Source organism: Hipposideros armiger, unplaced genomic scaffold, assembly GCF_001890085.2.
Source record: "Hipposideros armiger isolate ML-2016 unplaced genomic scaffold, ASM189008v1 scaffold_605, whole genome shotgun sequence".
NCBI classification, from domain to species: domain Eukaryota; kingdom Metazoa; phylum Chordata; class Mammalia; order Chiroptera; family Hipposideridae; genus Hipposideros; species Hipposideros armiger.
In genome coordinates, this window is record NW_017731955.1 from 298,424 (window position 1) to 309,749 (window position 11,326).

The 11,326-nt window shown below is 57.4% G+C and overlaps 2 protein-coding genes across 2 annotated transcripts; one reads left to right on the forward strand and one right to left on the reverse strand.

Annotated features, from left to right (window-relative positions):
* Positions 1 to 582: 582 nt before the first annotated feature.
* LOC109371959 (uncharacterized) lies at positions 583 to 8,099 on the reverse strand. Its single transcript, XM_019624745.1, has 3 exons — positions 8,016 to 8,099; positions 7,294 to 7,778; positions 583 to 4,060 (listed from the first exon to the last, which is right to left on the reverse strand). The coding sequence occupies exons 1-3, from the start codon at positions 8,097 to 8,099 to the stop codon at positions 3,469 to 3,471; spliced, it is 1,161 nt and encodes a 386-aa protein (XP_019480290.1). The 3' UTR covers positions 583 to 3,468.
* On the forward strand, positions 8,036 to 10,338 carry FOXD2 (forkhead box D2). Its single transcript, XM_019624738.1, is given in 2 exon segments — positions 8,036 to 8,423; positions 8,425 to 10,338. Coding segments are annotated over 2 exon segments (1,458 nt in total). The 5' UTR covers positions 8,036 to 8,097; the 3' UTR covers positions 9,557 to 10,338.
* Positions 10,339 to 11,326: the final 988 nt, after the last annotated feature.

Below are 11,326 nucleotides of genomic sequence, written 5' to 3' on the forward strand. Positions count from 1 at the left end.
CCTTTGTTCTTCAGTCTAGTTGTGGAGGACGTCGCTTCACTGGCCCATGTTAGTATTATCATTGCACTCTTCTCGGGTGAGGCAGTTGCTTGCTGGCCACTGGACGGCCACTCACAGTGGCTCACGGCAGCTCACGCTGGCTGCCGGCCAGTCACGGTAGCTTATGGCAGCCCACTGCAGCCCCACTGCAGCCTACGCCATAACCCGCGACTCATGGCAGCCCAGCTCCAGGTCGAGCTGTTGTTCACCATCTTAACTGTAGAGGGCGCAGCATCACTGGCCCTAATGTGGGATCTGGACTGGGGCCCTGCTGCTCAGAGCTTGCGCTTTCAAGCCAACTCTTAACCAACGTGCCACCGGGCCGGCCCAGGAGATTGAGTTTTACCTTATAATCAGTGGGGAGCCCCTGGAAGATTTTGGCAGGGTTTGGCTGATACAATTGGTCACAACCACTTTATCTTAAAACATTTTATTTTTAGTTGTAATTGAAATACAGTATTATATTAGTTTCCGGTATACAGTATAGAGATTCAACATTCATATACCTTACAAAGTGATCACCACAATAAGTCCAGTAACTATATGTTACCATACAAAGTTATTACCAATGTTATCAACTCTATTCCCTATGCTGTACATTACATCCTCAAGAATTATTTCACAACTGGAAATTTGTCACTACCATTTTAAAAGAAGGAAACTGAGGCAGAGAGCACAAGAGAGAAATCCAATGGCTGCTGGGGTCAGAGACCATAGAAAAACTCTCTTTGATAGGGGGACATGTTTTTCTCCCTTCAGGGAGGAGGACCCATAGGGGAGAAACAATGTCCTTAGAGAACACATTTCTAGTGATGATGTAAGCTAGCTTTCTGGGGCGTCTTAGACAAGAGGAAGATATATGTAACACCATTCATTCATTCATTCATTCGTTCATATGACCACATATCTAACATTTATTGAGTACCTACTATGTGTTAGGTTTTGTGCCTGGCAGAAGGTAGAATAATTAATAACGATGATGATGATGAGAAACATTTATTGAGCTCTTTCAAAGTTTCAGGTACTGAGTTAAATACTTTATAAGCATTATCTCATTTAATCCTCCCAACCATTCAATAACATAGATACAATTCTTTTCCCCATTTTGTAGAGGAGGAAAGATGAGGATGAAGACCTCTGAAGGAGCTCACAGTCGACAGAGGATGACAGACTCATGACAACAGAGGGAGTTAAGTCTTTGGAAGCAGAGGGAGGAGGCTCTCACAGCCTGGCCAGTGTGCAGTGTTGTTGGGGGAAACAGCTCATAAAGCTTGGCATTTGAAATGGACGGAGAATTAGTAGGAGTAGGTCAGGCAGGAGTGAGCCTAGTGCAAAAGTGAAGAAGTGAGAAGGGAGAAATCAGGTGTGAGTGGAGTATAGGGGTTACAGGTGAGGCTGGACATGCAGACAGGGGCCAGGCTGCCTGGTAGCCTGTGCAGACAAGCACTAGTAGCATCTCTGAGAAGGCTTCAAACTGCAGGGCAGGAATCACTGAGGCCTCATGCAAATTACACACAAATAACCCTCTCAGTGTCTCAACTTTATAACTGCAAGCACCAGATGGCCGCCTCAGGCTGATCTAGCATCACAGCATCTTTCAGTGTGTCTTAGCAGCAGAGGTTTCTCAGCCCCTCCCTCCCTTCCAGTGACAGAGAGGAGGGTGGCATTTCCCTAAATTGATACTGTTCCCAGCCTCCGGTTGACCTGCCTGTTGATGTTAAGACATTCAGCCAACCCCTGAAATATGGTGCCCTTCAAAGCAGCTTGCTTTGGCCTGGGGTTGGGAAAAGGAAGAGTCTGACCTCCTGGTGAAACTTTGTCCTCCCTTCCTTCCAGTTACTGCCTCCATCTTGGAGCCGTGACCCCGCCCTCCCCCAAGTTCCCTCCTGCATTTCCCCTCTCCTATGTCAAAACTCCCCTAACCAGTCCTCACCCCTTAAAATGAGCCATCTCCCACATTACTGGTTCCCCATCCAGGTGACATGGAGAGAGGTCTGGTTTGGGAAACGGGCGACTAGGGATGTAGTTCCACCTCTACTACCAATGTTCTGTATTACCTTGGGCAAGTCAGCCTCCTCTCTGGGTCTCAAGTTCCTCATATGGAAAACAAACTTTGAGAATCTAGTTTTATCCCATTTTGAGATAAACGACTTCAGTCTTACTTTTTTGGGGTGGGGGAAGAAAAACAGCGCACACAGCATGGAATGCAAAGGGTGAGTGGAGTGAATGGATTAATGGTCTCATTGGGGAAGGGCGAGGCAGGAAGTTCGGCTCTGCAGTGCATGATGCGAGCACTGGAGTTGAGGGTTCAGGTTTTAGGTTCTGAAATGCTCAGAGCGGGACGAGGGGAATATGGGTTGGGCTCTTGAGAAGGCTTCTTTCTGGAGGAGGGATTTGAACAGGGTTTTGAAAGCATGGATACAGGTTGGGAAAGACAGCAAGCATGCGCAAAGAGAGGTCCGGAGGTTACGAGTCTCCGGATGACTTTGCCAAAGGGGTGGGGTGGGGAACGGGGAACTCTGGTCCCAGAACTGGTGGTTCAGTTCCTGACTCTGCGTGGATGCGCGGCTCCTCCAGAGGGCGCTGTTCCCCAGGAATCCGTCGCCAGCATCGGAGCGGCAAGGCAAGGACTCTCGCCGGTCCCTTGTTTTGCTTCTGTGGGGCTTACGCGGCTCCGCGTCTGCTCCCGAGGGCTCGGGCAACCAGCAATGCTTCCCCGTCCAGGCAAGCCTTGGTTACCCTGCCTGGGGCTCCGAAAGGCTAAATGCGACGGCGTGTGTGTGTGTTTGCGTGTGTGTTGCCTAGCGGGCCGTATTAGGACGGATCTGCCCCCTCCTACCCTGCTCCAATTCAAGGCTCCGGAAGGGCATCGGGTTCCCTAGATTTGCTGCTTCAGCTGGCGGCATGTAATTGGTCACAAAGAGGCCGCCGCTACAGTACACCAGGCTGCCTGCAGCATGGCCTCTATACGCTCTCCCCATTGTCCCAGCATCGTCCCAGACCCCTATCCAGGTTCGCACCCTCACACCTCCTTCCCTACCGGGGTGTCACTGCGGGCTGGAAGCGGGTTTGCAGTTCCCTGACCAGGTCGAATCTCTTCAGGCCCTGGGGTAAAGGCGAGTCCTTCAGGGCAGTCCCCGACACAGATCGTGCGTTCGGGCGGGGAGGACTCAGGACAGGCGCCGGTTGCTCAGGGAAGTACTCAGGCATTCAGAGCTACGGTCTCCCGTAGGGTCAGGCCCACAACACACAAGTGGACAATGAAACAGGCCCTCAGACGGGGAAACCCAGGATAAACTTAGACACCAGGGGCACTTAGACCTGAGGCTCCCTCTCCAACGCACCTGGAAACGTCCTCTAGTCCCCTGTCCTGTGCGCGTCTCCCAAGAGCGTGCAGCCTGCTCTACCGCGGTGGCTGCGAAACCTGCCTCAGACCCGGCGTTTTGGGAGCTGCGCTGTTTTCACCGTCTCCTGAGCCGGCAACCCTCTTCCCACGAAGGAGAGTCGCCCTGGTCTCAACCGCCACGCAGTGCTCGGGCCGTTGGGTGCGAGCCCCTCACCACGTAGTCCCAGGGTAGGTGTCTGGGACAGGACCGTGGCCAGGCGTCGTAATGGAAGGAAAGAGACACTCCTCAGAGAAGTGGAGGTGGTACGCAGGTGTGGGGGTTGCCGTAGAGGTGCCCGACCCCTGAGGGTGGACAGGTGGACTGGCGGTGAAGGCGCACACGGTGGAGGTCCCACCAGTGCTGTGTTCGCAGAGGGCCCAGCCTCTCCCTGAACCCTGATGCGGAGTCCCGCTCCAGGGAGTCCGACTGCCTGAGGCTCGCCTTGCGGGTCACACGATCTGGAGTCTCTCACCTCCCAGCCGGGCGGAGGGCGCCGATCGCTCTGTAGTAGGCGAAGATCTGGGGTCCGGCGTTGTGGTGGCTGCTGCCAAATAGCCAGCTGGCTCCAGAGCTGCAGCCCCGTAGAGGGGCGGGAAGAGGGGGCGGCTGCGCGGGTCTCGTCGCTTTCTTCGAGGCTGGCCAGGTTTGTGGAAAAAAAAAATGAGAAAAGTGTGCAGGCCTGGTGTACCCCTGCCCACCTCAGGCCGCACTTTGCAGCTGCGCCGCACAGAGGGGCGGACCTCCGCGCTAGCGGAACTCCAGCCGTGGGAAGGCCGCGTGTGCTCGTCCGCTCAGCCACCGCCTCTAGCTAGCTCAGTGCCGCTCTTCACCAGTTTCGAGACTGACTTAATTATATTCTCATAATCATCTGAGAGCTCTCATTTCTCCCAAGCCGAGGAGAACAGCACGCCAACTGGGACCACAAGAAGGGAAGGGAGGAGCCATCGTAGGAGGGACGACACTGATAGCAACGCATCTCAATAAACACGCAACAACTTCTCCCCGGTTATCCAAACATTTTGGAGTAGAAAACCCTCGAAGAGGCATCTCTCCCCACCCCACCGCTTCCTCCCAATCGTTTCTGGGCTGCTCAAGGGAGGCTGCCAAATTGCGAGGCAGACTAAGGAAGAGGCTGGGCACGACCAGTGAGCGACGCTGTAACCAAGACCCACAGAGCCTGTTGCCTCCTGCTTCTTGGAGGCTGTAGGCATGGGTGCTGGAACCCAATCTTCTGGGAAAGCGCCCAGGTTTTCACGGAGGGGAGTGACAGACTCACACAGGGTCACAGATATGAGAAAGGCTGGAGCCAGGGAGAAAGGCAGAAACTAAACGAATCCTGAGTCTCCCTTCTATCGGCCCCCAGTTAATTTATTCCTGGCATTGTTCAAAACACTCAGGGGCTAAGCAGTCATTTGGAAAAACAGGTCAGGTTGGGGCTGGGGGGGTCCCCACACCCGAGTCCGACCCAACTCGGGACCCTTCAAAAGCCTGGCAAGTCAGATGATCTCTGGGGTCTAGATTTCCACTCCTGTAGCAGTGTGTGTGTTTGAAGGGTCTGGATGATTCCTTGAGATATGCCCCACTCCCACCTTGCAGAACATGGGTTGGGTGTCTGTGTCCCCTTTCACCAACCTGGGTCTCAGCAGCAACACATGTGGAACTGGGCCAGGCAGAGGCAAGGGCTGACAGCTGCAACTGCTCTGTAGAGTTCTGCCTGGAGCATTAGAACCAGGATATCTGGGCAGCAAATGCTTCAATCACGGAAGTCTTACCATGAAGCTGGGCGGGGGCCTGGAGCCTGGGGAACCAGGAGGGCTCTGGCAAGGAAGGAAGCTACTTACTCACATTTGACATTTCAGAAATGAAGACATTTAGAAGGTGAGATGGAGTAGGATTGTGCCAGTCCTGGTGTTCTCTCCCTTAACCTAGACACTCGCAGAGCTGAGCTGGGCTGGAGTTGGTAATATGGTAGACTGTGGGGTGTCTGTGAAGTGACAGATCTTCATGTAGTAACGAGCAAGCTTGGGGTATGTGTAGAGTTGCCAGATGAAATTAATCTGCGAAACCTAGCAACCCTACGTATATGAATTTATCTGGACTCATTAAGAAGAAACTTTTCTCCAAAGCCACCCCTCCCCCCCCCTTTTTTTTCTGGAGAGCCCTATCACCTAGGAAATTCCAATTCCAGGACAACTAGTCCCTGCCCAATTTCTTGTCCATGACTTGAGGACTGGACCTCTTCTTTTTTTCTCAAGGACAGTGTTTATGCAAGCCCAGCACACTAGTTGGAGTCTCTTGGTCTGGGAAAGCGGGGCAGAGGACTTGGTCTCACAGGATATGAGCAGCCAGACCTGCCTTTCACCCTCCTCTGGCTGAGGAGGATGGGGAACTTTATCATAAGGATTCCCTGACAAGCGCTGCATCTGGCCCTGCTGTCTTGGAGGAGCCTAGGAAGGTCCCTTCCCCCCTCTGGGCCTCTGTTGCCCCACCTGTGGAATGGGAGAGTTAGATTTACATCAGATTATTCCATAGATTAGAGGCTGCTGTTAGATGAAGGGAGAATTCATCCACTCACACACAGACCATTGCTGACATACAGCTGGCAGGGGATGCAAATTCCCTCCCACTCTGCTCTCAGTGTTTATTTACAGGGGACCTAATTTAGCATGCTGACTGGAGATGGCAGTGGTAAACCAATAGGGGGCTGGACCACGGCTTGAGATCAGGTGGGAGACTACACCATCCCCAACCCCTTTCTCTCTTGCCAAGAGTCTGCAAAGTGCTCCAATACCCTCTTCAAAAGTAGCCCAGAGTGATTTGGTTACTTACTTTTGCATATTAGTCACAACGAAGGTGTTTTTAATCTCATTTTTACAGAGTCAAAAACAGAGGGATTTTGAAAAGGGTTAAGAAACTTATCCAAGGGGACAGAGCTGGTAAGTAGTGAAGCCAGAATTGGGACTCCAGCAGCCTGACTCCAGGGTCCCAGATCTTTACTACTATGCAGAGCAGGAAACTGAGGCTGGGAAGGGGAAGTGACCTGTTGACTATCATACAGCCTAGTGACAGTGGAGCGCAGCTGGGTCTCAGGCCTCGCATGCCGGAGCTTTGACCACTGCGCGGCGCTGTCGGGGCAGCAACCCATCCATCGGCTCAGTTCTTGACCGCATCCAGTGCCCATCTTCCCCTTCACCTCCCTAGAGGTTGAGATGGGCCCAGTCTGAGCTGGTGCTACTCGTTGCTGGGTTCATGGAGGGAGGCCAAGAAAAGAAAGAGGCCTAATGGGATGGAAAGGGACCCAGCTGGAGAGAAAAAGGGCACAAAACCAACCTGGTGTGCACAGGATCTTGAGATGAAGGCAACACTGGCCCGGGCTGAGGGTCAGGGTTCACTGAGGGAGGTCTCCGTGGGGGTCCTGCGGCTTGTCTGTAGAGCCTACAAGTCCCGCCAGAAAGTTGGGAGACAGACCTTCAGTGCGACTAGGAGTGGGGGAGAGGGGAAAACTGAGTGAGGGATTCCCAGACCCACGAACACACATCCAAGCAAATGCAAGGAAGGTTTCCACAGAAAACGGAGACAAAGATTCATCGAGGGCGAGGAAGACAGAGAGTCACAGAACCGGAGACAAATGGATACCAAGACAGAAAAAGGTTGGAGTACAGGCAAATTCAGGGCGATGGCCGGGTCCACGCTCCCGGAATGCGGGCGCCGCAGAGAAGCTTCGGGAAGGGAGCAAAGGGTAGGCGGCGCACTCCCCGGGTCTCCCTGCGCACACTCCCGCGTCCAGAGTCTTGCGGCGCGACAAGGGGATGGGTGGCTGGGTCTCGGCCTTGGAGGGGAGGAGCGGGGAGCAGTCGGAATCTCTCACCTCTCCGAGGCCCGAGAAGAGCTCGAAGTTTGCTCCTCGCGCTCACTGAAGTGTGTCTCTCCTTGGGCCGGAAGCCGCTCCGGCTCCGGCGGGCCCCGCTCCCACGGTGTAGGTCCGGACGCTGCCTGGGGGACAGATGAAGGGTGAGGGCTGTCGCTCCTTCTCCCGGCTCTGGCTGGCGCCCGCGTGAACCTTAACATCCAGGGGCTGAGCGCAGTGAAGGCAGCAGCTCCAGGGAACGGAGAGTTCACGGGGTCTGCGGGGAAAAGGAGGACCCGCCTCCGGCCACCGGAGCCGAGCTCCCGCCGCCGCAGCTGTTTGTTCCCGCCGGGCCCCTCAGTGGAGGCACTCGGTCCGGCTCCTCCCGCCCCGCCCCACCCGCTCAGGGAGCTCCGCCCCGGGCTCGCGCTCTTCCGCCTTAGGCAGCAGCTCGGCGGGAGGGACAAATCCCCTGACCCTCCTCCCCCGCCCCCCGCCCGCCACCTCTGTGGGGACAGGGGGCCGAGAACGGTCAGGGTGAGGGGAAGCCTCAGCTCCTTCCGCCCGCGCCCCGGGTGCAGGCCTGGGCTCCGGCTCCCGAGGCAGCGGAAAGAGCCGCCAGTCGGGCGCTCACCGAGAGGTGACAGAGGCCGAGTTGGGCCACGAGGGGGCGCTTCGGAGCTGGGGGACACCCCTCCCTGCCCGCCTCAGTCCCCCGCCCCCTCCCCGCCCGCGCGCAAAACACTCTCGCCCCAGAGGCAGCGCAGCGGAGCCCGAGCCGCGGCCGGAGCGGAGCCGGAGAACGGCGGTGGCGGCGGCGGCACCATGACCCTGGGCAGCTGCTGCTGCGAGATCATGTCCTCCGAGAGCTCCCCGGCCGCACTGTCCGAGGCCGACGCAGACATAGACGTGGTGGGAGGCGGCGGCGGCGGCAGTGGTGGCGGGGAACTCCCTGCCCGCTCCGGGCCCCGCGCCCCCCGGGACGCGCTCCCGCACGGCCCCGAGCCTCCCTCGGAGGAAGCCGAAGCGGACGCAGCTGAGGACGAGGAGTCCGGCGGCTGCTCGGACGCCGAGCCCCGCGCTCTAGCGCCCCGGGGGGCGGCGGCCGCAGCGGGAAGCCCCGGGCCGGGCTCGGCGGGGGCCCGGGGCTCAGAGGAGCCCGCTGGTGAAGCCGCCGTACTCGTACATCGCGCTCATCACCATGGCCATCCTGCAGAGCCCCAAGAAGCGGCTGACGCTGAGCGAGATCTGCGAGTTCATCAGCGGCCGCTTCCCCTACTACCGGGAGAAGTTCCCCGCCTGGCAGAACAGCATCCGCCACAACCTCTCGCTCAACGACTGCTTCGTCAAGATCCCCCGCGAGCCGGGCAACCCGGGCAAGGGCAACTACTGGACGCTGGACCCGGAGTCGGCCGACATGTTCGACAACGGCAGCTTCCTGCGGCGCCGCAAGCGCTTCAAGCGGCAGCCGCTCCCGCCGCCGCATCCACACACGCACCCTCACCCGGAGCTGCTGTTGCGTGGCGGGGCTGCTGCGGCGGGGGACCCCGGCGCCTTCCTGCCGGGCTTCGCCGCTTACGGCGCCTACGGCTACGGCTACGGGTTGGCGCTCCCTGCCTATGGTGCCCCCCCGCCAGGCCCGGCCCCGCATCCACATCCACACTCGCACGCCTTCGCTTTCGCCGCCGCAGCCGCAGCCGCGCCTTGCCAGCTGTCGGTCCCCCCAGGTCGTGCCGCTGCGCCTCCACCCGGACCTCCGACAGCCTCGGTGTTCGCAGGCGCAGCCTCTGCACCGGCCCCTGCGCCTGCCCCGGGCACAGGGTCGGGCCCGGGTCCGGGTCCCGCAGGCCTGCCCGCCTTCCTGGGCGCGGAGCTGGGCTGCGCCAAAGCTTTCTACCCCGCGTCACTGAGCCCTCCCGCAGCCGGCACCGCGGCTGGTCTGTCCACCGCACTCCTGCGCCAGGGCCTCAAGACGGACGCGGGCGGTGGTGCGGGCGCCGGGGGTGCCGGGGCCGGTCAGAGGCCTTCCTTCTCTATAGACCACATCATGGGCCACGGTGGCGGCGGGGCAGCACCCCCGGGCGGAGGCGAGGGCTCGCCGGGATCGCCGTTCGCGGCGGCGGCTGGCCCTGGGGGTCAAGCCCAGGTCTTGGCCATGCTGACTGCCCCGGCCCTAGCTCCAGTGGCCGGCCACATCCGCCTCTCGCACCCCGGGGACGCGCTCCTGTCCTCAGGGTCCCCGTTTGCCGGCAAAGTCGCGGGTCTGAGTGGTTGCCACTTCTGAACTGCCTCGTGCTCAGGGCCACTTAGGCCCGCACTCCTCAGCCTCTCCCGGGAACTTCTGCGGTCCCAGCGGAACTCAGGGAGTCTATTTATGAAGTCTCCAGACCTTGGGCCGGCGCGCGTGACTTGGCACTTCAGGCTCCACGCTCAGAATCTGATAGTTGGGACGAAGCGGGCTCCATCTCTCAAGAAGAGGCCCGGGTCTACGCGACGGAAGGTCGCAAGCCATGATCCCATTCCAGTTTGAGCAGAAAAGGGGGAGGGGGAGTCTTCGCTTTTTCCCAGCCTCTGTGCCTCTGGTAGCCCCGGAAGAACGCTTTCCCGGAGAGATGCCCGCCCAGGCCCCGAGGATCCCGCCAGAAACACCAACTGCGCCAGGAGGTCTTCCTCTCTGCCTCTCCCTCCTTCCCCGACTTTGAGGCCCTGCTTGTCCAATATTATAATTTAAAGACACCTATTATCCGCTTCGTGCTTAAAAGAAAATTTCAACGTTTTTTTTTCTTGCTGTTTTCCAAGGAAGTTCGTTCTCTGAAAACTAAAGCTGTGTCTACACAGGCGAAGCTGAACGGAGAGGTGAAGCCAGGGGTCTCCACAAGCCCTGCGGAAACCCTGGATCTCACTCCAGTCGGGAGCATCCTTCTTCTTTTGTGTTGGGGTGCTTTTGAAGGAACTTTTCCCCTTTCCCGTGGCCGGCTGGGTCCAGCCAACCAGGGCCAGCAGCCCTCTCAGCGTTCTGCTCTGTCCCAGGCCCTGGGATATTTATTGTAGCTAAAGGCAATGAGGTTGGGGTGGGAGAGGAGGGTCTGGGTCAGGGACTGGAGAGGTGGGGGTGGGGTGGGCAGGGCACATCCTGTGGCAGGGGGTCCTGTAATTATGTGTAAATATCTGTACAGCGGGCTGCTATCTGCGTTCTCTGTCCACTGGGTGTGCATTGATTTAGACTTCTCCATTACGGGGAGACTGTGAAATCATCTGATGGTTTGTGTGGAAGAAAAGAAAAATCTGTCTCTCCCCACTCCCCTCCCCCTTTCCTTTTGGTGTCAATTGAATAAATGTATGTGAACTCCAGCAGTCACCAGCTCTGTCTGCTTGCCTGCACTCCTCTTTTTCCCAGTCAGGGCTGGTGCAGAAGATCCCCAGCTTCGGGGCAGAGGTGGACTGAGGAAGGGCCCTGAGCAGCCCAGGCAGGCAGAGGAGGGTTTGGGCTTGTCAGGTACAGGGGACACTATTGCCTTGGCCTTTGCTGTTAATGGACCTGGACTCTGGGAGGCCCTGTGACCCCTCCAGCACTTTCGTTTTCGCTCTGGTCCAGGAAAGTTTCTGCCTGCGGTTCCGCAGAGAGGTTTTGTTTTACATGCGTCTGGGGAGTCTCATCTCCTTCAAGTCCAGACTTCAGCGTGGCCTGGGCAGATACGAAGAATGCCTAGTGCTTATGGACACTACGCCCATTAAGTACAATTTGAGTGACTGTGTTTCTTGATGCATTTTCCGTATGCCACTGTGTGTGGAGGCTTTTATGGAGCTTGTGATTTGTGTTTGTTTGTCTGGGTCACTCACGTATCCGTGCCTTAGTGCCCTTTTGTTTTGGTGGGAAGTGAGTTGTATTTCAGATTATCTATGTTTATTTTTGTGTGTCCGTGGACGTGTGTCTCTGTGATTCTGTCACTGTCTCTTTCTGTGTCCCTAAGAGGAGAGAGGTTTCTGTTTGGCCACTGTGGGGCCTTCTTTGATCCCCTCTTCCCTCTCCTCCCCCATGGAACAGTCAGAGTGA

Excerpts from the sequence above, each read along its gene's own strand:
- LOC109371959 (XM_019624745.1), bottom strand. The coding sequence starts at position 8,099 with ATGGTGCCGCCGCCGCCACCGCCGTTCTCCGGCTCCGCTCCGGCCGCG. Across the intron at positions 7,779-8,015 it reads GCTGCCTCTGGGGCGAGAGT|AGGTGGCGGGCGGGGGGCGG; the intron begins GTTTTGCGCGCG and ends CTGTCCCCACAG. Across the intron at positions 4,061-7,293 it reads TCTTCTCGGGCCTCGGAGAG|CCTCGAAGAAAGCGACGAGA; the intron begins GTGAGAGATTCC and ends AAACCTGGCCAG.